Genomic DNA, 26,379 nt, shown 5'->3' with positions numbered 1-26,379 from the left:
TTTTTATATCACTATGAAAGAATGATTACAAAAACAATCCTAAAGACATTATTATTATTATTTTACTTCAGAGAAAATATTTTCAGCAAGCTATTACTCATTCAAACGTAGAGTCATCTGGCTCATGCCAGGAACTCCATGGTTGGCAGCACATGCGGTTACATAGTGACAGGTGGTTTACTTATATCCAAAATCAATTTTCACTAAACCGAAACTACTCTTACTTAAAATATCAAAAATACAGAATTAAAAAGAAAGCTCATAAATGAAAGGGATTTATAAAGGCATATATCATAGATTCTTTCTTAAATCTTGTTATCAGTCATACACTAATTACCATCACCTTCACCTAGTACTGATTCAATTGTTTTCTGTTCTTTTGCTCAAGGGCAGTGAAAAGGATCAGGGTTCACATTTGTCTCTCTTTAGAAGATGCCCCACATGCTTTCTGCTTTTGTGGTGAGAAGCCAAAATGTGTCATTTCATGTGTTGTAACAGTTTGAGGCTACACAGTAAACAAACTCTTTGTACCTCCATGATTGCCATCTGTTCCAAGATATTTTCAAGCCACTTCTTAAGGAAAACATTACTTATATTAAGGGTAAGCTCCAGGACAAAGGTGGGCACATAACAGATGTTTGGAGACAGTGTGGGCTCAATTGTACTATTTTATGCTTTCAGTTCTGTGTAATTTCCTTAAGCTGCTAAAGATTTTTTTATTTTATTTGAAAGGCAGAGTTATAGAGAGGATAAACAAATAGAAAGAGAGATCTTCTATCCACTATTTCACTCCCCAAATGCTGCAGTGGCAAGAGCTGAGCTGATCTGAAACTAGGGGTCAGGAGATTTTTTTGGGTCTACCACATAGATGCATGGACCCAAAGATTCAAGCCATCCTCTGCTGCTTTCCAAGGTCAGAGCAGTGAACTGAAATGGAAGTGGGCCAACCAAGATGTTAACTGGCATCCGAATGGGATGCAGACCCTGAAAGCGTAGCCTGCTATACCACTGTGCTAGCTTCATGAATAGGTGTTCAAGTGGATGATACTGATTTTATTCCGTGTTTGTGTATTTTACAGTTTCCTTTACATCAGAGGAAGTTGAAGCACAGAGAAATAAAATCCTTTCAAAGGAAATCTGTAATTCTTGAACGGATTAATTGACTTTTTTTTGCAGCATGTATTTTGAAAATGGCAGGAGTGTACTTCTCACTATGAGGACAAATTTTGCGTTTCTTCAGGTAGATAGATGCTGGGACTCTTGTGACCATAAGAATATTACTGTTGTTTCAAGTCATCAAGCACTTGCTCCTTTGTGATTCTGGCCCATGCATCAGGAATTTGACCTTTACCCTCAAATTTCAATGCGTATTTCTCTTCTAGGTTTGATCTGAAGTGAGAGACAAACCACTTCCAATAGGGCTGGGTGGATGAATCTGGAGTGATGCTCCATGTGGCAAAATACCCTCCTGCCTGTCGGTAGTTCTTGTATGGGAAACTCTGGTCATCATGTAAAATAAATGAGCAGTCACTGGCCACACTAGTAGTACAGCAATCAATGGCAAAGATGTCTGTTTTATCAATGTACCAGCCATTGACTGCCTGAGGACGGTGGAAAGGAACACTATGGTCTCCATCATGTTTGGGAATTGTGTTTGTGCAGATGGCTCTGCAGAATGGACACTGTTTCCAGCAGCCACATAGGTGTTCATAGAGTATTTTTTCAATCACAAGAACCATTTCACCTAAAGGCTGACGCAAACAATTTTGTTCAACTATCTTCATTGCAGGACCCAAAGCTGCACTCATGGCTTGCTTGAGAAACTGCATGTCTAAAATCTCCTGGTGTTCAATGCTTACCAAATCACTTCGTGGAAAGGTGAGACAGCTCGCCAGGTGACCACAGAACAAATCCAGCCACTCAGAGGCAGTGCTGCTTTCTTCTTTAACTTCTTCTGTGGATTTATGAATAGCAGAGAGCAGGACATTCTTGATATAATCTAAACTTTGCTTTAAAATATCCTGCATATTTTCAGTTCCTAATCCTAAACAGTACTTTCTAACTCGCATTTCAATGTAACTTTTGAAAAATGATTTTGGATCATGGATATATTGCCAGTACTTTTCAAAGTTCTCTTCCTTTGCCAGAGAGATAAGAATGTGTTTCTCCAAGTTAGCTCTGTTTCCATTGAATTCAGGGCAAACATTTCTCATGATTCCAGCAATTTTAAGGACTGTTTTTTCCCTTATGCTGGTGGACACAGCTGGAGAGAGCTTGTTCCATAGAAAATCAACAAATGCTTTGGTAGAAGTTGCTCCTTGGCAGGAGATTTTAAAACTCATGAAGAAATCATCTTTCTTAGACTCCAAATAATTAACAGGGTCATTTGCTCTCTTGAATGAGGCATGTATTTCTTTAAAATACTGTGAGGCTCTTCTAAATAAATGCAAAGACATGTCAATCTTATATTTGTTTGTAAATGAATATCTTTCTTTTGTGGCTTCAGATTTCACATCTTCTTCTATTATGTTTAGGATTTCATGGTAGTCACTACAGTCATAATCACGACGTTGCAACTGAATGTGTTTAATAGTTTCGTCAAATCTTGCAAAGATGTGGTTAGTAGTCACATTAATGGATTCTTCATCACGGACCTCTAAGTGCCTTGGGAAAAGGAAAAGTTTCTTATGCATTGTGATATGTCTGGGGTAATCAATTTGAAACCCCTCTCTGGAACTTTTCTTCAGTGCCTCCACCACATATTTATTATCACTTTTGAAATAATCCAAAAGGGTTCTTTCATAATCCAGCTCAATGTCAGGCTCTTTGACTTGAGGGATATTTGAGGACACATCACAGACCCATTTTGTCCAAAGTTGACTAAATTTCTCCTGTAGTTCTTCCACACTTAACTCTTTATTCTTTATAGATAGAGCCAACTTCCTGCTCTTTTCCAGTAATTCTCTTTCATATTCTGTTTTTTTCTTATCCAGCTTTTCTTGACTTTTTTTAAAACTAATAAGTTCATTGATTTTTCTTGTGCATTCTGCAATAAGTGTCTCTTTAAGCATGAGGAGTTTATGCTCAAAATTTGCTTTCCATTGAATCAATATTTCACTATCTTTATCTTCTTTTAAAAATTTTTCAAATTCTTGCTTGATAGCTTCATATTTTTCTGTAACTGGGGCCTCAATTGTACTTATGCTAAGTCTCTGGATTTTCCCATTCTTAATCTGGTTGGTCAGCTGGAGCTGCAGTTCCAGCACATGACTCCTCAGTTCCCAGGTCCACTGGTTGTACATGGTTTCCAGTTTGCTCATGGCCACCACCTCTTGGGTGTTCTTGAAACTGAAAATAAAGTTCTCACTCACCAGAGCTTTCCACAAATCTTGAACACGGGATTTTACATCTGATATCTTCATGATGCTTCCCTTGGATTCCTGTTTGGCATTCATAAGAATTTTTCTTTTCAGTTCCTGCACGTTGAGGCTGTAGCGAGGATTGGGAGGGGCCATTGGAGGATTGCCATCCCAGAGGTGAGCGAAGTAGCAGACTTGAGTGTTGACATCAAACTTAATGACATCACTGAAGCGGGTGATGTCTGAGCACTGTTCATGTTCTGCTGCTAATTTTGCCATTTCGTCTAGTCTCTGCTCTAGTCTCCTACGTGTTTCCATCAATTGATCTTCAGCAGTAACTTCCCCCACATTCTGATGGACAAAGATGCAACGTGGTGAGATTTTCACCTGTTTCATCCTCAGAAAGGCTTGGACAACTATCTGTAGGATATCCTGCATCTCTGATGGGTTCTCCCCAAAAATATTGATGAGAGTCAAGTTCCCAAGTCCAATGACAAAGGTTGCCAACTCATTGTCTCTATTCTTGGATTTATTGCTGAGTTCTGGGGCTCGGAGACCTTCAGTATCCACAACCAGCACAAAGTCAAAGCCAAGTTCCCCTGTGAATGTCTCCTCCACCTTCAGGAGCTGCATATAGGCTCCCCGGGTACACCTGCCTGCACTGACCATGAACTGCAGCCCAAAGAGTGTATTCAGCAGAGTGGACTTGCCTGAGCTCTGCAGGCCGAGGATAGACAGAATGAACAGCTTTTTGTCTCCAAGTTTCTCAGCAAGCTTGTTTAAAATAGCTGCGACCCACTTTAGAGGCACATATGAGGCATCACCATCCATCAGTTCAATGGGAACACCAGCTATCATCAGATCTGCAGCAATTTCAGGCAGGGAAAGCAAGAGAAGCTCTTTTTTGGAGGATGATTCTTCCAAGGCTTCATAGATCTGGCCAGCTTCTCTGAGAAGGTGTTCAACTCCAAGAGTACACTTATCAATCTCTGAGGAAATGGCTTCTATCTGACTTTGCCAGTCTTTCAGAGAACTGCTCTTTGGCATATTTTTCTTCTCCTCTTGTACCTTTGACCACAATGATCTTTGCTTCTCACGCAATTGTTCTAAGTGTTGTGTAGTCAGATTATCCAAAAACACACTCAGCCACTGTAAAAAGTAGAGCTTGGTGTGAGTTTCTGAATTTCCTTGAAGAATTTCAAGAACAGATCTCATTAAATCATTGAGAGGAAAGGCTCTGCTCAACTGTTGTTTCCGTATCTCTTGTTTCTCTGTCTCAATGTCACTCTTGTGTTGCTCAATGCTCCGATTCCCCTTCTCTGTCAGATGGTAGAGCTCTTTGTCCTTTCTACACCACAGGTGCCACAGTTGTCCCTGTAAGGGCAGTAAATGTTCCTTCACGTGAGATAACTCTGTTTCTGACAGGAGGGCCATTAGAGTCTCTGCCTTTTCTTTGGCTTCTTTGCAGTCTCTCTGGTCTTCATCGATAAGGAATCCTTGCTGGCGAGCAATCAGTGAACAGTCTTCCAGGCTGAGGGAAATGTCAGAGGACTCTAACAAACACCTGATTGCAGTTGTGATCTTCTCCGTTAATTCTGCCTCATTTCTGTTCCTGATGCCAATTCCAACTCTCTTACCAGACTTTTTGTCCATGATTTCTTCTTTGTCATCAAGCAAGAAGATCAAAGGTTTTGGTGACTGGTAGAGGTCACGAACAATTTTCCGACTTTCTTCATTGTTATCAGAAACTGACATGAGGACCACAATGAGAGAAGAGATTTCCTGCAGGAAGGTGAGCTGCTGCTTATGCTCCTTTGCATCTCCATGAAGATTGGTGAAGGTCACACAGTTGTCAAATCTGTCCCCATCATCACCCCCAGGACAGAACCAGCTGACTTCCACCACACCCTCCATCAAGAGACAGTCTTTTTTGCTTCCTCTGCAGTGGCGGTGAAAAAACATGTTATTCTTACTTTTATCAAGAAGACAGTTCATGATTTGAGATTTGGAAGCAGAGAAGTCATCCCCAACTCTGATGAAGGACACAATGGGTGTAGAGACAGAACACATCTGTTGATTCCTGAAATTGTTCTTCTTCCCATTTGGTGATTTCCTGCCTTGCTGCCAACTTTTCCAACTTCTCCTGATTTTTCTGAGAGACCAGAGGGAAAACTCAATCTGAGAATTACAAGGATTAGGCACTATAAGAGGGAGTGCAAATTGGCAAATGGCAAGTTTGGCCAAAATATATTGCCTGGTAAAATCATCTGCACAATGAAAAATTGCCATCTGAATATCCATTGGGTGAATGTGGGGCTTGGTGGGGAGAGATTGTTTTGAGTATGAATGTTTAGTGGAACTGGAGCTAGCTTCAAAAAAGTCGTCATATGAATCAGAATGTCCATTATCTTGATTGGAGGCTTCTGAGTCTAGATTGTGTTCTCTGTCTCTCTCATCTTTGATGGCCAAGTGTCTAAGGCCATAATCTAACATTAGCAGCTTCTGCAGGAAATAAAAGGGAAGCTCTTGTTCAGAAGTGGGCTGGGTGTTGTACACAGAAGTCTGGTAGATCAGATGGAAGTTAGTTTTGCTCATCTTTTTTGGGTAGTACTGTTCTAAGCCTAGCCAGTTCAGTAGGTCTTGGAAGGGTCCATTGTCTATGACCTCCCTCTTTCTATTTTCATCTTCTTGTGTTTCATAGGGTTGTTCATTTCCATGGAAGATACTTCCCAGCTGCCTTTTAACATTTTCCATTGGCAAAGAAGACATGGTGGCTTCATAATCCCCATCAATAAGCAAATTCAGGTCTTTCTCCAGAGTATCCCAATCATATTCTGCTCTGCATTTACCTAGGACATGGATTACCTCTTTAGACCATGTTTGCTCCATGTGTTGTTGCATTAATTCCAGGCGTTGTCTTTTGTCTTCTGGAGAAACAGCTGTGACTCCAACTGTCGCTGTCAGACCTGTGAGTATCAGAAATGCCTGAGCCCTGTACATGGAAATAGTTATGAGTTCCTGGTATTTATTGTGGGCAGTATGCATTTCATTAAGTAGATAGTTTAGTTCATCACTCCCTAGATACTGAAAAGTGTTGTTTACCACCTGATATCCTGCACCAACTGCAATGGAAAGTAGCAGGAGGTGTGTGTCTGTCTGGCCTGCTTTTTGGAGGTAATTGAAGAAGGAGCTGAGGGCCAAGCTGATTTCATAATTGGCCTTTCTTTGAGCTTCTTCTATTGACTCTGGGGACTCAGATTTCATCTTCAAGTCCATGAGTTCATGGTAGGTTTTTCTTAAGATGTTAACTAATTCAGGAAATTCAGTGACATTAAGTTGCTCTGGTTCTGTCTCTGCTTGGAGGATCCACTGCTTGATAGAGCAAGCCTCAGGAAAGTTTGTCACTTTGTAGATGTGAGGATCCAGAAGACTTTGCAACTGACATTTAATGAACTTAGTTTGGTAATTGGAAAACTGCTTGCAAAAATTGACGGTTTTTACTAGAAAATTCTGCAGATCACCATTTGTAAGACATATGTTAGCCCACATGTCATAACCTTGGATTTTCTGGTTCAACATCTGCTTGAAGTTGACTAAAGTTAGAAGCTGCTCTTCAGGATTTGATACTTTCCAGGATTTCACATCCTCTAAGAAATCTTGAACTTCCTTCACAATACTCAGTGGTTCCTCCCCATGCTTGATCTGCACATTCATGTCTGTCACAGTAGCATAGGTATCTTTTAGGCACTTAGCCACCTGGACAGCATTTTTAAAATCACTTTTGTGGCTAGAGATAATAATGTCCCAAATGGGCACTAGTTTAACTTCCTGGTCAATGACATACCAGGTTTGATTCCTGGCGTGGAGGCCAGCTTTCCATTGTACAAATCCATCTGCTTCTGGTGGGCCACCTCTCTGAGTCATAGACAGTTGTAATTTGGTTTCAAAATTTTGGAAAGCTTTTCTCTGAGAGTCTGCTTTTGAATGACTATTTGACACATTACCACTTGCAGCAACATTCACTCCAAAGCCACTGTAGCTGCCCCTGATGTAAGCATCCAGGGCCTCTGCTGACTGCTGTTTCACTTCTTCCAGTTGCTCACTCTGGAATCCCTCTGAAACAGCCTTCCAACAGAAGATTCCTCCTAAGTGCAGAGGGCCTTGGTTAGCATGAGAACCAAACCTGTGGAAGAAGTTTTCAATCCTGCACCTCAGCACTGGGAGTTTATCTGGGCCTGAGGTATGATCCAGGAGTTCTTCAATGCACTTCAATTCCTGCAGAGCAGCCGTGGATAGCTGGAGCTTATCCATGGAGAAGTGGCAGGAGGCCAGGGGGACATAGCTGAACTTGGCTGAGCAGTAATAAGAGTGCTCAGAATGTGATTGTTTGGTTTCCTTGGATTCTGAGTGTTTGTTCTGATCCATACCAGCTTCTAGATTAAACCCCCAGCCTCCACCCATAACTGATGCAATTGAGCTGAAGCCCAGCTTCTCTATATTCAGAGTGAACCTGGACTCTCTTTGATGAGAGGTGAATTCAACTGTTTCCATCTGTGGGCCCTGCTCAGGGCCAAAGAGTGAGAACCTCTCAGGCACAGTGAGTAGTTCCTCTTTTCTGTCTAGCAGCTGCATTTGCTGGCTGGTTTTATAAATGCCTCGCAGGGCCAGCCCTCCAGATGCCCTTCTCACCAGATCTCCATCAGGAAGGTATTGCCTGTGGGTCAGGGTCTCTTCTGTGAGCTTAAGAAGTCTCTGCATGTTGTCCAGGACCTCCTGAAGGGGCTTTTCAGGTAGTGGCCAGTACTGCTCAGGTATCTCCATTGCTTGCCTCAGCTCTTCTTCCTTTCTCCTCACTGCCTCTTCCTGTCGCTGCCTCCCTTCTGACAACAAGTTCTTCAGTTCTTGCAATGCCTTTTCTGCCTGCATCTGATTTTGGTACATTAGTTCCATAGGAGTCTGCTTTGACCCTGAAAGACCTGAGTGTGACAGGTGCAGCAGCTTCTCCAGGGCCCTTGTCTCCCATGGATGTTGTGCCTGGGATTTCAGCTTCTGGAGGTCCTCTTCATCGAGGTGTTGTAAGGCCTGGGCACAGGTCACACCCAGGTGTTTCTGCAGCATTGGTAACCAGTACTCAGCAGTCAATCCCACTGCTGTCAGCCTATCTTGGAGATCTTGCTGTCTTTCATCTCTCAGGAGATGTTCATCATGGGTGTGGCCTCCTGTGGCCATGGCTGCATGAAAAACATAAATTCAGTTAGCTAGTCTGCTTCTTGACCAAGGAAGTATACCAACCTCATGACCAATGGGGGTAAATGTAGAAAAAGTAGTTCACTGCTTGAATTGTTCAAACATTAAATTTTTGGCCCAATGCACTATATCTTTTTCTATTTACCCTCTTTAATTTCTCCTTGTCCCCTACCAGTTATCCCTTTGTCATTGTCTTTATCACTGCTTTCTTGGATTGCTATACTAGTCACTCCATTTGCTACAATTTAAAGTTTCATCTCCTCCAAAATTCATGTTGTTCAGTGCTGACATTCAAAGCTGTCCAATACCTGTGACATCTACATTGAAGATGGACCTTTACCATGTCCTTGTTACTTCATGTCTGATCCAGTTCGTTGAAATTGTACCTGGTAAAGCAGCATTAGTGTTTTGGCCCCTGCATCCACCTAGGAGATCCAGATGAATCTCTTGACTTCAGCCTAACCTAGTCATAAATATTGCAGCAATTTGAGGAGTGAATGATAGAACTCTGTCTCACCTTCCCTCTGTGTAACTGTCTTTTTAGCAAACAAAAAAATTCGTTTAAAAATTCATGTTACATTTACTTGTACATGTAAATATATTAAGAAATTATTGTGCAGTTAAAGATGTGCGCTATTTTGTCTCTTCCCTTCTCCTTCTCCAAGTGGCAATGAAGGAAGACGATTCTAACCATTTAAAGGACTGACTACTATCTTGGATTTCCTGGCATCCTCAAATATGAGCCAACAAATTTGGCTAGCATAAATTTTCAACAACAGTTGTTTTATTATAATATCATAAATTATACTAAGACAAAAATCAGTACCAGATAACTGGGTGTTGCTGTAACAAACACATAAAATTATGGAAGTAACTTTTGGGTAATGAGTAGATGGTGGAAGATTAGAAACAATAGACTAACGAAATGCAATATTTGTTAGAATGGATTGCTAGGACAGTTATGATTCGGACTCAGGAAAGTCTAAACTTTTTTAAAAAAAGATTTATTTGGAGAATCAAGATGGAGGAATAGAGTAAGGACACATTTGAATAGATGGAGAATCATTAGACAAGGTGAAACAGACAGGGCAGTTTCTAAGAAATAGGAGAGGAAGGCTGGTAGCAGAGGGGCATCTGGAGACTGACAGACATGAGAAAGCAGTGGAGACAGTGGTGTGGTGGGTGTGGTGTTGCAGTGAGCAGATACCCCAGTGACAGTCAGTGAGCGGTGATCAGAGCTCCACAAGTGGCCAGAGCTCTATCAGCAGTCAGGTGTGAAGAAGAGTTCACTGAGAGCTGAGAAAGTGAACCCAGGCAAAGAACTGCCTGTCATGCTGATGTATTTGATTTTACCAGGAGCAGAGAAACTGTACCAGAACAGGGTGGATCTCACTGCCAAGACCCCCACCAGAGCTGCATGGGGCACCATTTTGTGTAGGGAGGCAAAGGTACCATTTTGTGGAGGGAGGGGACAGGACTGCACAGGCACAGAGCTGGGAGTGAACTCATTTCTGGCTTAGTGCATTGCACTGATGTGGCTTCCTACAAGTTATACCCCCAAACTTAATGGCTAGCAAATCCAGAACTCCACCACTGGCATATCAGGCACCAGTGTTGCAAAGGTTGTGAGATTGCAGGGGCAAACAGTGAGCTGTGTATGTGCTGAGCTGGGAGTGAATTCACTTCCAGCTCAGGGCATTGCACTGGTCCCATGGGGAAAATAATACCAACTTTGGTATCCTAGAGGTCATAATAGGTCCAGGTGACTTTCAGACCTAATGGCCAGCAGTTTCTGGCAAGATTAGCATCACCAACAATCTAGCTATTTAGGACATCTGGTGTCTCCATAATCCTGGGAACTGCTTGGACTCGAAGTGCGAGAATGGTTGTATAGACAACAGTGGAACCACAGCATGGGGTCACAGGAGGTGAAGAGCGGAGAACCAGGAGCTTTGGCTACGGAGACTGTGGTGGAAGCCAAACACAAGAGTCCAGACCTGGAACTTGCTAGAAGTGGAACAACTGATTTCCAAACAAAGAGCTGTGTTCCAAATGCAATCAGTAAAATTGAACTATAGACCTGTGGATGACATACCCTAGAAACCTGCCCTAAGAAGAATAATCTGCTAAGCAGAAGTATAATGACCAAGAGCAAAAGAAGACAAGTTGCACAATAACTATTTTTGATGACTACTTGCAAAGGAGTAAAAGCCTTTACCAGTCCCAGACTTAACTCAAGAATACATCGAGGAAATGGGGGATACAGAGTTCAAAAAACTCATTATAAAGTGTCTTATTCAAAAAGGAAAAGCACCTGCAGGAGTTAAAGGAATTTAAGGACTATGTCACACAGGAAATAGCAACACTGAAACACTGGGTTTCAAAATGTATTTAGTGGAATAATTTTTAAAAAATTCCCTAGTATGGAGAAAGAATTGGGAAATAGCATCTAGGAGGGGGTACAGAACTCCCAACAGGGTTGACCAAAAGCAATCTTCACCATGACACATGATAATCAAGCTCTCTCAGTTGAACATAAGGAAAAGATCCCTCAATGTACATGTGAAAAAAATCAATTGACATACAAAGGAACCCCCAATCCGAGTCACGGTTGACCTCTCAGAGCAAACTCTGCAGGCCAGAAGAGAATGGAATGACGTGTACCAGATTCCAAAAAGGATAAAATTGTTTGTCCAGAATAATGTATACAGCAAAGCTTTCCTTTCTTTTTGAAAATGAATAAAATTCTTCCACAGTAAAACTAAGTTCAAAGAGTATGCCTCTTTCAGACCTGCTCTACATGTGATATTTAAAGATATTTTCTTGACAGAGAAAAGTAATAGTATCCACCAAAATCAAGGCAAATGTGAAGAATATGCAAGTAAAATAAAAACAGAAGACCAAACCAAAGCAATGAAGAAAACCATTGCTAAAAGGAAAAGATCAAATGAACATCTATTCATATTAATCCAGAATGTAAATGGCTTAAACCCATCAATTGAATGTCACATTCTGGACTCAAAAACATCTATCTGTTGCCTAAGGGGACACATACCAACAACAAAGATGAGCAGAAACTGTCTCGTGAATACTGATGCTTTTGATTTTAGTTTCATTTCTTCAAAACTGGTTTTTTTTTTTTCTCATATTAAATTCTTCAATGACTCATAGCTCATACAGTGGCATCATTTTCTTCAAGAAGGCTCTTGATTTTCCTTTCATTTCATCACCAACACTAATTAGTCATTCAGTAGCATGTTACTTAATATCATGGCATTGTAAATTTCTGCTTTTCTTCCTGTTGCTGATTTTATTTTGTGGCTTTTCATTTAAGGAGATGTATAGTAACTGTTTAATGGAGAAGATCATATCCAGATGTGAGCATACAATGCAGTGTACATCTCTACTTCCAGATAAAAAATGGACTCCCAATGAAACTTAAGTATCTTTTGACAATAGGATGCTGGACTCTGCTATTAATTGTCCATGCCCACAACGATGGGCATATGACTGTTTATGATGAACTACACTTGTGTATAATAGTGTAGCTATCGGAGAGATAGGGGATATAATAGGAAAATAGGGGATAAAATAGGGGAATAACGGATTATAATAGGGGAAAACAGTATGGGAGGGGTGGAGAATTAGGGAGGGGATAAGAGATCCCAGAACCTATAGAACCTATAGAATAACCTATCATAGAATAATAACAATAAAAAAATGGGAAAAATACAAGGGGTTGTATGAGAAACTACCATGAATAATTATGTTTGACAAACTGGAAAATCTTAAAGAAATGTGTAATTTCTGAGACAAACCAAGACGACATTAGTAAACAGACTTTTATGCATTGACAAAAAATTAAAGCAATCTCCCTTCAAAGAAAGTCCAAGACGCTGATGCCTCTTTTATAGAATTCAACAAAAACACTTAAAAATAAAGAGAAACTAACACTAGTACATTTCAAACAAATTCAAAATATTGAACAGGTTAGAACTCAGCTAGCCTCTTTCTGTGAGGCCAGCATCACTGATGCCAAAACCAAAGACAATACAAAATGAAACCACAGACAGACATTCCTGATGAACAAAGACACAAAATTGTCAACAAATGCTAGCAAGCAAAATGATCATACATCATGATCAAGGTAGATTCAGCCCAGAGTTGTCAGGGTGGCTCAATATATGCAAATCCATAAATGCCATAATCATACCAGCTTAATGAAAAACAAACACATGATCATTTCAGTACATGTGGAGGAAGAATTTAACAAGATTTATGTTTTCTTCATGAAAAACCCTCCACAAATTGTGAGATATGAATAATATACCTCATTTCCTAAGGGGTGTGTTAATGATAAACTGCTGCCTGCAGTGTTGTCATCCCTTATGGATCCCAGTTTGTGTCCTGGCTACTTGTGACCTGGCTACTTGTGATCTAACTCCCTGCTAGTGTTTTGGAAAAAGCAATAGATGATGATCCAAGTGTTTGGGCCTCTGACTATTACAGCCATCTGCGGAGTGAACAAACGGCTGGAAGATATCTCTCTTTCTGTTTCTCTCTCTCTCTTTCATCCCCCATCTCTCCCTCTCAATAACTCTAAATCCCACAAATTTGTGTATGAATATGCATATTATATATGTATGTATCTGTATATATTCCAAGAAAAAAATAAATCCAGTTAATAAATGAGCAAAGGACAGTATAGACAATTTTCAAAATAAAAAGTACAAATGACCAAAAAAGTGAATCTTAACTACAATGAGATATCTCTTCATCTCTGTCAAAATGGCTGTTCTCCAAAAAAGCAACAAATGCTGGCAAACATGTGGAACAAGAGAGAACTTACACACTGCTGTTGGGAGAGTAGCCACTGCAGAACATAGTGTGTATGTTTCTTTTCTTCTTTTTTTTTTTTTACACTTATTTTTTTTTTTAGATTTATTTTTTTATTATTTTTTCATTGGAAAGGCGGATATACAGAGAGAGGAGAGACAGAGAGGAAGATCTTCCGTCCGATGATTCACTCCCCAAGTGAGCGCAACGGGCCGATACTATGCCGATCCGAAGCCAGGAGCCTCTTCCGGGTCTCCCACGCGGGTGCAGGGTCCCAAAGCTTTGGGCCGTCCTCAACTGCTTTCCCGGGCCACAGGCAGGAAGCTGGAAGGGAAGCGGGGCTGCCGGGATTAGAACTGGCGCCCATATGGGATCCCGGGGGTGCAAGGCGAGGACCTTTAACCACTTGCGCCACCGCGCCGGGCCCCTTGTGTATGTTTCTTTAAAAATTAGAAATAGACTCGTGTAAAGATCCAGTAATTCCATCACTGGGCATGTATGTGTGTTCATATGTATGTATATACACATAAACATACATGAACTCACAATATCAAAGTACCTGCTTCATCATGCATCAGAATAGCTAAAATATGGATTTGACCAAGATGAGCATCAAGTTCATTGCCACAGATATGCAGTTGAATATCATTCAGCTAATAAAAATGTAATTCTCTCATTTGCGCCAGTTTGTTTGGAACTGGAATACATCATATTGAATGACATAAAACAGACACAAAAAGACAAATATTATGTGTTCTTCCTTAAACAGTAGGATAAAATTTAAAAAGTAAAAGAAGCCCTTGTTACTGGTTTTGTTTGAAATATAGTATTTTCTTAAACTTTGTTTTAAGCAATTTGTCTAGTTGATAGAAATTTTGCATTACTATTGGTTTTTTTTTTAAAGGAATAATTTGGGGCCGGCATGATAGCTTAGTGGATAAATCTTTGTCTTTCACTTTCAGGATTCCATATGGGCACTGGTTGATGTTCTAGCTGCTCCACTTCCCATCCCCACACCCTGTTTGTGGCCTGGGATAGCAGTTGAGGATGGGCCAAAGCCTTGGGACCCTGCACCCACGTGGGAGACCTGGAAGAGCTTCTGGTCCTGGCTTCGGATTGGCCATTGGATGGAAGATCTTCCTCTCTGTCTCTCTTCTTCTGTATATCCATCTTTCCAATAAAAATAAATAAATCTTTAAAAATATATATATGCAGATAAATCAGTGGAATATACAACACTAATGGAAGTGAGAAAAAACCTTGCAGAAAGACCTCAATTAAAGCAAGAAAAACACAACAAAATCCAACACACTTTCATGATTTCATACATTAGAAATATAGGTTGTTTTGAGAAGAATCAAGATGGTGGAATAGGGTGTGGACAGGTTTAAATGGAAGGAGAAACAATCACGGTGAAGCAGAGAGGACACATCCCAGGAAATAGGAGAGGACAGAACAACAACAGAGGGGTACCTGGAGACTGACAGACACAGGAAAGCAGTGGACACAGTGGTGTGGTGTTGCAGTGACTGATATTCCAGCAGCATTCAGCTAATGGCAATCTGAACTCCACAAGCAGCCGGAACTCTACCAGCAACCAGGTGGGAAGAGACTTTCACTGTGAGCTTGGGAGGTGAACCCAGACAAAGAACTGCCCATCCTGCTGCTCTGTTTGATTTGACCAGGAGCAGAGACCTAGCAGCAGATCCCAGATGGGCAGTGTGAGAACAGGGTGAATTTCACAGCTCAGTCAGCCCCCTACAGCTGAATTAGGTGCCATTTTGAGTAGGGAGGGAAAGGCTAGGGGAAGGACTGAGCATGCACAGAGCTGGGGGTGAGCACATTTCTGACTCAGTGAACTGCAGCAATGTGGCATCCTACAGGTTCCACCCAAGACGGGACTGGGTAGTCCTCAGACCTGACGGCCAACAGATCAAGAACTCTAGTAGTGGCGCATCAGGTGTCATTTTGCACACTGTGGCAAAAGCTTTAGGACTGCAAGGGACAACAGTGGACTGCGCATGTGCTGAGTTTATGAGAACTCACTAAATTCTGTGGATTGCACTGGTCCCACAGGAAAATAATACCGTCTGTGGCATCGTATGGGTCAAAATCGGTCCGTGTGGCACCCAGACCTCGTGTCCAACAGGTTCTGGAAAGATCAGCGCCACCAACAACCTAACTAGATAGGAGACCTGGTGTCTCTAATCCTGGGACCTGCTCCAACCAGAAGTGGGAGAAAGATTACAGACAATGGCAGCCTCAGCATGGTATTACAGGAAGTGGAGAGTGGTGAGCCAAGAGCTGGGGCTGCGGAGACCACGGTGGAAATCTGACATAAGAACTCAGACCTGGAACTCGCTGGAGGTTGTGGTTCAAGTGGCTGTAAGCAAAGAGTTGTGCATGAACTGCAATAAGTAAAATCGCATTGTAGACCTGTGGGTCACACAGCTTAGAAACCTGCCCCAAGAAGAAGACTCTGCTAACCAGAAGTACAATGACCAAGAGCAAAAGAAGAGACAAAGGCACAAGGCATATTACTGAAAACTCCTGCAAAGGAGCAAAACCCTATGCCAACCTCAGAATTAACTGAGGAAGACATTGAGAAAATGGGGGACACAGAATCCATAAGACTCATTTTAAAGTTTCTGATCAACAATGAGAAGCACATACAAGAGTTCAAAGAATTTTTTTTATTAGTTACGTTGCATTATGTGAAACCGTTTCACAGCTCTGGGATCCCTCCCCGTATCCTCCTCCCATGGTGGTTTCCTCCACTCAGTTGCAGCATTACAGTTCAAATTAAGTCAAGATTCTCTCGTTGCAAACATATACCAAGCATAGAGTCCAGCATGTTATTGTCCAGATAAATTCAACAGTTTCTTGGGGAGACTCTCTGGTCTGAAGGTAGAGTTGGCCAAATATCATCCCGGTCAATTGAAAGCCCCAGCACAACATCAACAACAATTTACAACATTGTGGAATTAATTGACATGGTATTGAGTAATCAATACATTATAACAGTGCAAGTTCTTAACCACATCCTGTGACTACTTCACTGACATTTCAATTTTTGTTTGTACACAGAGCCAGCTGCTATACACCTTAAAGTGGCTATAGGGTATTATTCAGCTGTCTCATGTGTGTTTTCATTTTAGTATTTAGCAGATTATTGTGTTGATGCATAATTTTGCTGCACTTGGTAGATTTTAGGATAGTCTAAACAGGCTTATAAATCTAACAAGGCCTTTGTCAACAGTTGAGGTGCAGAACAATTTTAGGAAGGGTGTGCAGAGAAATCTTCCATACCCTAGTGAGAATTAACTAATCTTTTTTTTTTAAGATTTATTTTTATTGGAAAGGCGGATATACAGAGAGGAGAGACAGAGAGGAAGATCTTCCGTCTGATGATTCACTCCCCAAGTGAGCGCAATGGCCGATGCTATGCCAATCCGAAGCCAGAGCCTCTTCCGGGTCTCCCATGCGGGTACAGGGTCCCAAAGCTTTGGGTCGTCCTCGACTGCCTTCCTGGGCCACAGGCAGGGAGCTGGAAGGGAAGTGGGGCCCCCAGGGTTAGAACCAGCGTCCATATGGGATCCCAGGTGTGCAAGGGGGGACCTTAACCACTGCGCCATCACACCGGGCCCAAATGAACTAATCTTTGTGTCCTGTCTAGTAAGGTATATGTGGATCCACGCTGATTGTTTCCAGTTTGGTTCTAAGCTTTCCTTGTATTTCTCTATCTATTCTATTTTTGTGTGTGGGGGGGTGGGTTGCTCTGGGGAAATCCTGATGGTCATTGCAAGAGAGGGTGGGGATTCAAAGCTGGAGCTAAGCAAGGACCAGAAGAAGCTCCTTTCCCTAGTCCTGAAGGAAGTTTACTGTTCTTCTGTTTTTGCAGATCCCTTAGGGCTCCTGGCTGTTGTTCCGATGACCTTGGGTCCTGCGAGGAAGGATTTGGGTTTCTTCTGTCCCATGTGGTAGATCCAAAGGAGGTTGGGTGACCTCGGAGTGCTCAGCCTCTGAAGGCACTCCAATTCCCTGTGTTCTCCTTGTCTGTTGGGATCTAGTCCTTGGTGCCCATACTGATAGTCCTAGGTGAGGATCTGAGGAGTCACGATGGCTGACGGAGTTAGACTGATGTAACTAACTGAGGGTCCTAAAAGTTAGGGACGGGAGCAGTCTGAAGTGAGCCCTCGAGGAAAAGAACCACGGGGAACACTGTTGGAAATTCCCCCTTCCCGCCAGGACTGAGTAAAGCGGCACATTGCAGCAAAACAAATGCGAAATACTGGGATCAGCAACCTGAGAAGCACAAAGAGAGAGCTCTGAGCTGCAGAGACTGCAGCAAAATCAGGCAAGCGAAATTCAGGGAGCGAACCTTGGTAAATCACTAACACAGGGAAGCGCCCACCCTTAGCAGGAGGAACTTTGGACAAAACGCGGTGAAAGGTGCCTGAACTGGTGGCTTGGATCTGAGCAGGCTTGGATTGGATTGGGCAGGCTCGGATCTGGGCAGACGGGCCAGAGAGGGCAAGTAGGCACAGAAACAAGGAGCCTGAGTGATCCTGGGAACTGGAGCTCCCCAGCACCGGGCAGCGCCAATCCCAGGGCCATGAGAACTCCACTGAAGGGACACTCAAAAGCTACCATAAATATAGCCCGGTTTTAAAGAACCCACAAGACTGCAGTCTGAAGAAGTAGGGGAAGGAGAATCCAGGCCACACAAAGAAGGAAAAAAAAATCTAGATCAGCAAGACTTGAGGTCACCCTCTAGGTGGCAGCAGAGGTCAAGGGTTTGAAGCCAGCAATACCTTCTATCACATACCCATGGGGCGAGGTCACAGGAAAATAAATGAGTCAGAGGAGCCAGTGCCACCCCAAAAAGTCACCAAAAGACCTGGTCAATCGCAGAGATGACAGATGAAGAAATTGAAGACCTATCAGGTAAGGAGTTCAGAAAAATAATTATGAAACTTTTCAGAGACAATGAAAAACGATGGGAAGAACTTAAGGAATTCAAAAACCACATAATCACAGAAACAAAATTAGTCAAAAATAAGATCCTTGATGTGAAGCACAGAGTTGAGAGCTTAGCCAACAGCATCATTGCAGCAAAATACAGGATATTCAAATTGGGAGTTCAAAGAATTTAAGGAATATTTTACACAAACAATAGTAGCAGTAAAGCAAATCAAGATTGGAATATCAGAAATTAAGAACACAGTAGAGCAAATTGCAAGTACAGTGGAGAGTCTCCAAAATAGAATGAAGCAAGCAGAAAAAAGAATCTCAGAATTGCAAGATATTTCCTGTCACCAGGGGGAAGCCAACAAAAAGCTGGAAGCAGAGCTGGATCAGGCTAAAAAAAGTATTCAAGAACTGAAAGACACTATTAAGAGGCCAAATATAAGAGTTATGGGAGTCCCAGAAGGTGCAGAAAGGGAAACTGGTTTTACAAATATATTTAATGAAATAATAACGGAAAATTTCCCTAATCTGGAGAAAGAGTTGGGAAACAAGATCCAGGAGGGGCACAGAACTCACAACAGGTTTGATCAAAAGCGATCTTCACCAAGACACTTGATTATATAAGGAAAAGATCCTTAAATGTGCACGTGAAAAAAATCAGTAGACATATAAAGGAATGCCAATTAAACTAACAGAGGATCTCTCACAGGAAACTCTACAGGCAAGAAGAGAATGGAGTGACACATTGCATATTCTAAAAGAAAAAAACTGTTGGCTTAGGGTAACATATCCAGCAAAGCTTTTTTTCATCTTTGAAAATGAAATGAAATTCTTCCACAGTCAAGAAAAGCTACAAGAATTTGCCTCTTTCAAACCTGCCCTACAAATGATACTTCAAGATGTTCTCTTGACAAAGAGGAATAGCACCTACCAAAACCAAAGGCATATGGGAAGAACACCCCAGTAAAATGACAGCAGAAGACTAAACCAATGAACAACCCATTCCTAAAATGACAGGACCAAAGTACCACCCATACCTATTAACCCTGAATGTAAATGGCTTAAGCTCAATCAAACATCATAGATTAATAGACTGGATTAAAAAAACCAAAACCCATCTATTTGTTGTCTAGAAGAGACACATTTCACCAACAAAGATCAGTGCAAACTATATCGCATGGGTTTTGCTGTTTTCTGTTTGTTTAATCTCTTTAAAACACTTTTTTGATTAAATTCTTCAGTGACTCATAGATCATACAGTGGCATCATTTTCTGCAAGAAGGTTCTTAATTTTCATTTCTTCAGCTACATGTCAGTCATTTAGTAGTATGTTATTTAACTTCATGGTGTTGTTAATTTCTTCTTTTGTCCTGTTGTTGAGTTTGTTTTGTGGCTTTTCATTTAAGGGGATGTATAGTAGCTGTGTAAGGGAGACTGTCATATCTAGTAACATGTCATTTAACTTCATGGCATTGTAAATTTCTACTTTTCTTTCTGTTGTTGATTTTGTATCATGACTTTTCATTTGGGGGGATGTGCAGTAGCTGGAAAATGGAGACTAACATATACATATGTGAGGATGCAGTGTAGTATGCATTTTTATTTCCAGACAAAGATGGACTTACAATGAAACTGTTTACTATATCTTGACAATAGGATGCTGGACTCTCTGCCATTGTCCATGCTCGCAATGATGGACATATGACTGTGTCCATCATTTTAGTAACGATATAGAGGAACTAGGTGTGGGGGGGAGGAATTGGGGCTGGGATAAGAGAAATGCCAGGAGCCTATGAAACTGTATCATAAAATGATAGTAATAATAAAATAGAAATATAGGTGGTTTTCTTGATATAATAAGTTATATGCAAAAAATTAATATAGCGAAACTTACACTCAGCGGCAACAGCCTGAAAGCCTTCCTTGTAAGATCAGGCATAAGAAAAGGTACACATTTTTGCTGCTTTGTTAATGTTGTAGCATTGGTTCTGTCCCGAAGAATTAAGCGAGAAAGTGGAGGGGACCCTATTCATATTAGAAAGGAGGAAGTGAAACTACCACTATTGCTATAGACACACATAGCTATTAGTGATTATAAATTCAGCACAGTTTTTTAATGTAAGTTCACAAACAGCTATATTTCTGTACACTGGGAGTGACATAAGAATCAATGTAAATGATTTATAATAGCTTACAAAATATTAATGTTCTTACTTTGAAATTTGTGAAGAAGCTGGGTGACACATACTCCCAAACTGACAAAATGTTGCTAGAGAAATTAAGAACCCCTACGGATTAGAAAACTTGCTCAGGGCAGTGAAGTTGTTGCTTGGGACATCCGGAATCCCAATATGAGGCATCTGGAGGAATGTAGGTTCTTGTGCTTCAAATCCAGCTTCCTGCTAATGCCCATCCTGGAAAGCATCCTGGGGGTCCAAGAGCTTGCTCTCCTGGCTTTGGCCTGGACCAGCTCTGGATGCTCTGGGAAGGAACCAGTGGATGGAAAATCTTTCTCCATCTATATATCTTTCAAACAAAATGGAAATAAATAAAAATAGCAAAGATTGAAATATTGACATATGCTACTATGTGGATTGCGTTTAAAAACATTGTGTTAATTGGAAGAATCCAGAAAGAAATGTCAAATATTGTATGATTTCCTAATATAAAATATCCAGAAAGGGTTAAGTCATAGAGAGTGAAGGAAAGGTGATAATGGAGAGTGACTGCTTAATAAATATTGGACCTTCTGTTGTGATAACTAGAAAATCCTGGAACCTGAGGGAAGTTTCAAGAATCTTCTGTTCCATTTTGTTTTCTTTTCCCTATCCATTTGATATTCCTCCAGAAACACTCAAGGTATATTTTGAATAAATCAAGAATGTAGTCTAATGAGTTTTTTGTAAGAGGAGAGCAGGAGGCCAATGATTCAGGAAGCTTGGACCAACTGGTTTTAGGAACTGAGGTGCAGAGAAGGGATGTTAGGTGGAGTTCATGGCAGCTCTTATTCCTGAGCTCTTGTTGCTGCAGATTCTCTCGGATCCTGTCCACAATTTAATTACCTTTGACTGCAGAGGAAAATTTATTTCTAGGACTCCATTGGTCTCTGTTAAAAGCAAGATTCTTTTTTCAACTACAGAAAATATACAGAAAAAAATGTGGACACTTACTCCATGTTCATTAACAGAAAATCCTGCTGAAGGTTTTTCCTCTGTTTTGAAATAATTATGAACATTCAAATGGCTTTTCTCTTAATGCTAATTAATGCAATTGCAGAATTGCAACATAAAAATTCAAGTCTCAATGGAAAACCACTAACAGCTTGGAATCTTAGAAAGTTAGAAATTCTAACTAGAAGTATGTCAGTGAATATCAATTTATCACTACTGACAAGTCTGTGAATTTATAACTGTTAATGCCTGGTTTCTGTGAGCAGGAATTGCACTTTGGAAGAATTATTCAACTCTCTCTGCCAAATATAAGGTCAATAGATATACAGGTAAGCATGCATATATGTATATATCCAGAGGATCTGTATAATGGAGGCAAATACACCAGAAAGTGGAGAGACATTGAAGTTCATCTCCACTTCTGAATAAATAAAAGATGGACTCACAATTAACCCATTAAATGTATCTTGACACTACAATGTTAGACTTTATACTATTCTCTGTACCTCCAATGTCAAGATACACTTAAATAGCAGAATGATGGACTTGTGACTGTTGCTGAGGAACTGAACTATTGCTACACTATGGAGAAAAAATAGGGGTGAGGAGGAGCTGGGGAAGCGTAGAAATGAAATTTCTTGAACCTAAGGAACTGTTTCAAGTAAAAAAGAGAAAGAATTTAAAAAAAAAAAAAGAATTCTTCAAACCAAGGAGACTTGTAAGATTTTTGGCCCTCAGAAACTGATATTGTGTCCAATGGAAATAGTTCTGAACTCAAAAAATGAGCGCAGAGTTCTGAGCGTGTATCTTAGGAATTCACTGTACCCATATAAATTTATAATTGATGTTATATTCTTGGATGATGTGGCTACACAAAACTATCAGACTGAAAGTGTATTACTGCATTTCTTACTAACATAAAAGCAGCTTTATCATCAAAGCTGTGGCAGCCCAGCAGCCAGGACACCTTGGTGTATACTGGGGACTATCAGTGTTTCACCATGGCTTGGGTCTGGGCTGCAGCACGGCCTCTTTACTACAGGACTTTGAATTGCACGCAGCTTTGTGTCTTTGAGAGCACAGAATCTTTGGATGGATTTCCTGGGAAATTTTACTGACTTACAGCAGTTGTTTAATGTTCCTTACTGTCTTCTCTCTGTCAGGCTAGTATTTACATTATTTCAATGTGGTAGCTGGGACTTGGCTTGATATTCTGTATAGAAAATGTACCTGGATCCCATTTCTCCATGGTGGTGACACAATCAAAAGTGTGGGCTCATTAGCCAGCAAGCCCCAGTCTAATGTCCACACCCATTTGGCTACCTGGTCATGCTTCAGTTACGAGAATCCTAAATCCATGAAATCCATAACTTTTCCTCTTTTTGGTGTGGGCAGCACCCCCTAGAAGCCAGTGATTCCACAATGAAAGTTTCAGTGCCTTGCCAAGATGAAGGAAGGAGAAACCCATGTATCTCCCCACCACGACCCTGTCAGTGGCTCCCGGCAGCATGGGCAAAGCCCTGGTGGAGAAAGCCAAAGGTAACCATGAATTATTTTATCTCTCTCTCACATACATATTAAGAGAGAAGAGGTGACAAAACAAGAGAAGCAACCTGCATCAGCCCAGTTGATCCTAAGCATCTTTTTACATCTAACTTGCTTTTCCTAACCTAGGGTCCAGAGGTGATTTACTTTACTCCCAAACAGTCTTATTTGACCCAAAACCTAAAAACATGGCTCCTGGAAGTGGCATTTAAGGAATAATCTTGTTTAAGTGTAACCTTATTGGAGTATAATCCCTCTAGAAGTCTGATTCTGGAAGTTTTGCCTTTCAGGCCTGTAGAGGAGGACAGAAGAGCACTGTACTGGAACTGATCTGTGCCCAAGCCACCTGAATGGCTTTATATCTTGTAACCTCTTAGTTTCCCAAGATGAACATCCCTGCAAAGGGAAGAAACAGCTAACCCTGACTCATGATTTCAATCCTGTATTTTGTTAAATGTGTCCACTAGAATGCTTTCTATTCCAGAGACTCTGGATAGAGGGTTTTTATGTCCATTCTCTTTCTAACTCATCTCTGACATAAAAAAGTCATATGCTTATGTGTATTTATTTGAGAAAGAGAAGTGTCTTCTGGTCCACCTGCAGAACTGTTACAGTATCATTCAACTCTCACATTCATCTCCTTGTACTCATCACGAGTAACCTGCTGCACACTGAAAGTGAAAGCTTTAAGCCAACCTTCCCCAAGAGGAGCTGACAGCTGTTTGATGTTTCCACAGGAAATATGGTTTGGGAGAGACCAAAAAGCACTAGTTTGCACCTTAAAGGCCACCACTTTTGATCACCAGACCTAACAGAACAAGTAGGATTTTAAATTGATTACAGAAAGACGAATGATGAGGTTAACTCATGTGCAAATATTTAATCCTCACAAAAATGGTGAGTCCCTTGTCGCTATGAAACCTACTGAAATGATCTCTACTGAGGACCAGTGCAAAGGCATTTGCTAGGTGTATGTAGGTCTAGAACATGTTTTAGTATTTTTCTAGGCCATAGTTTCCCTGAACAGTTAGGGAACATGCCAGGATCTGCTTTCCCTTATTCAGGGTGTCTCGGAAGAAATCATTTGCAATCATATGAGCCACCTTTGTCAGTTCCAGACAGGATCTAATAAGTCAGAGGTTTACATCTTTGTCCAAAACTATGATTTCTTTTTTCACTGAGCGAATATCCCAAGAAAATAGGTAGAAGGCAAAATGTATAGTTGAGAACTGTGTATCACCCTGTTATTCGAGTTTTCAAGGGTGAAAAGCCATCTCTGTTGCATTGTGTATGTGGAGATTGTGCTGGTATTGTGTAATAAGGAACCAGTAGGGTCATGAGCAACAGGAAAGTAGAAGAGTTAAAAAAAAAAAGATGAATGTCCCTGATTCAAAGCTATATTTCCCCACACAAGAGGACTTTTATGCTAAAGGTGAGTTATTTGTCCAAAGTTTCAATGCTGGAAAAATCCAGAGGATGACTATTTTCCTGTATATTGTAGTTCTTTGTCCTACTTTGTTCTACAAAATCAGAACATGAAAGCCTTCATTCAAGAAAAGACAAAGATGCAGCAACCTATTTGAGGAAGTGTATAGGATCATAGTTTCCTTGCTTCTATGCATGCTCTAACTAGTACATTTGTATATTGAACAGTTAGTCTTAGGTTTCAATAAATTCATGTTTAAAGTATGAGCTAATATTTCAACATAGTGGCCCTGATTATTATATCCAACATAATCATCACAGGCATCATTGAACACGTTGCTCACAGAGACTGATGTGAAATCTGGCTGTTGTCAAGGAGCTATTATTTTCTTTAGAGATACTGAACAGTAGTGGGTAATGTATGTGTGAGAGAGAGAAGGGAATCTTCCACGAGTAATGCCTGCAACTGCAGCCAAGGTTGGGCCACACCATAATCATGAGCTAGAAACTTCCACATCTCCAACATGATTAATGAGAACACACTTGAGCCATCATCACTGCCTTCCCAGGTGCATAAGCAAGAAGCTGAATCGGAAGTTGGAGCATCTGGGACTAGAAATGTTACCCTGAAATGGGCTGTGGTCACTATCAGCAGCAGTTTAGTGCAGTGTACTACAAGGCAAATCCCAAAGAAGCATTATTTTTATAAACAACCTAAGTTTTATTTGATGGCTCAACAGGTTATCATTCACCTTCAAATGCTGATATCCTATATGGATGCTACTTCATGTCCTGGCTGCTCCACTTCCCATCTGGCTTCTGGTTGTGGTTTGGGAAAGCAGTAGAGGGTGGCCCAAAGCCTTGGGACCCTGCACCCACATGGGAGACCTGGAAGAGATCACTGGCTTTGGATTGGCTCAGCTGTGACCACTGCAGCCATTTGGGAAGTCAGCTAGTGGACGGAAGATTTTTCTCTTACTTCTCTGTAAAAAAAAAAAAATCTGACTTGGCCCCAGCTTGGTAGCCTAGTGGTTAAAGAACGTGTCTTCTATGCACCAGGATCTCATATGGGCGCTGGATCATGTTCTGGCAGCCCCACTTCCCATCCAGCTTGCTGCTGTGGCCTGGGAAACAAGTTGAGGACAGCCCAAAGCCTTGGGACCCTGTACCCATGAGGGAGACCCAGAAGAGGCTCCTGGCTTCAGATCAGCTCAGCTCAGTCCATTGTGTTCATATGGGGAGTGAATTGCTGGTTGGAACAATCCTTCTTTCCTTCTCACTAGGAATGGGCTTTCCAATAAGGCAAATAAATCTAAAAAAAAAAAATCTGCCTTTTCAATAAATATCAACAAATATTTTTTAAAAACCCTAAATTTTATTTGATAAGTACTGTTAATTGTTATTCACATTGAAGGAAATATTATTCTAAGGAAACATTTTCATTGGAGGCATTATGGGAGTATAAAGATGAATATGGCCATTCTGGATGGTTTAGACAGGAAGACAACTTCTTAGAGTCTTTTTGCTTTCTACTTTTCCACTGAAGCATTCTTTCTGTCTTACTATTCACCTGAACACATCTGAAGGCTGAATTACTATGCTAGAGTGTTGAGCTGACTCAGAACTTAAGAGTCAAAGGGTAAAGAAATGTAAAACAGGAGGCATAAAGAGACATGGGGCATAGGTCCAGACCCAGTGCCAACTTGGACTGATTCTAATATGATTTTGAGGTCACATAAGGAAGAATATGGAAGAGAAATGATCAAAGAGACATACAAGAACACATTCCATTTTCCAAACTGAATTCTCCATTTTGAAAGTAGTGG

At 41.0% G+C, this 26,379-nt stretch overlaps 1 protein-coding gene across 1 annotated transcript; it reads right to left on the bottom strand.

The window, feature by feature from the left end:
* Nucleotides 1-1,202: 1,202 nt before the first annotated feature.
* Nucleotides 1,203-9,013, bottom strand: LOC121145227 (interferon-induced very large GTPase 1-like). The gene has a single exon (XM_040963939.1). The coding sequence runs from the start codon at nt 8,586-8,588 to the stop codon at nt 1,278-1,280; it is 7,311 nt and encodes a 2,436-aa protein (XP_040819873.1). The 5' UTR covers nt 8,589-9,013; the 3' UTR covers nt 1,203-1,277.
* Between the last annotated feature and the right edge of the window lie 17,366 nt (nt 9,014-26,379).

Source organism: Ochotona curzoniae, unplaced genomic scaffold, assembly GCF_017591425.1.
Source record: "Ochotona curzoniae isolate NIBS_2020 unplaced genomic scaffold, NIBS_Ocur_1.0 scaffold_3223, whole genome shotgun sequence".
NCBI lineage: Eukaryota > Metazoa > Chordata > Mammalia > Lagomorpha > Ochotonidae > Ochotona > Ochotona curzoniae.
This window is presented reverse-complemented; position numbering and strand designations above follow the sequence as displayed.

Coding starts and splice junctions, on each gene's coding strand:
- LOC121145227 (XM_040963939.1), bottom strand. CDS start 8,588: ATGGCCACAGGAGGCCACACCCATGATGAACATCTCCTGAGAGATGAA.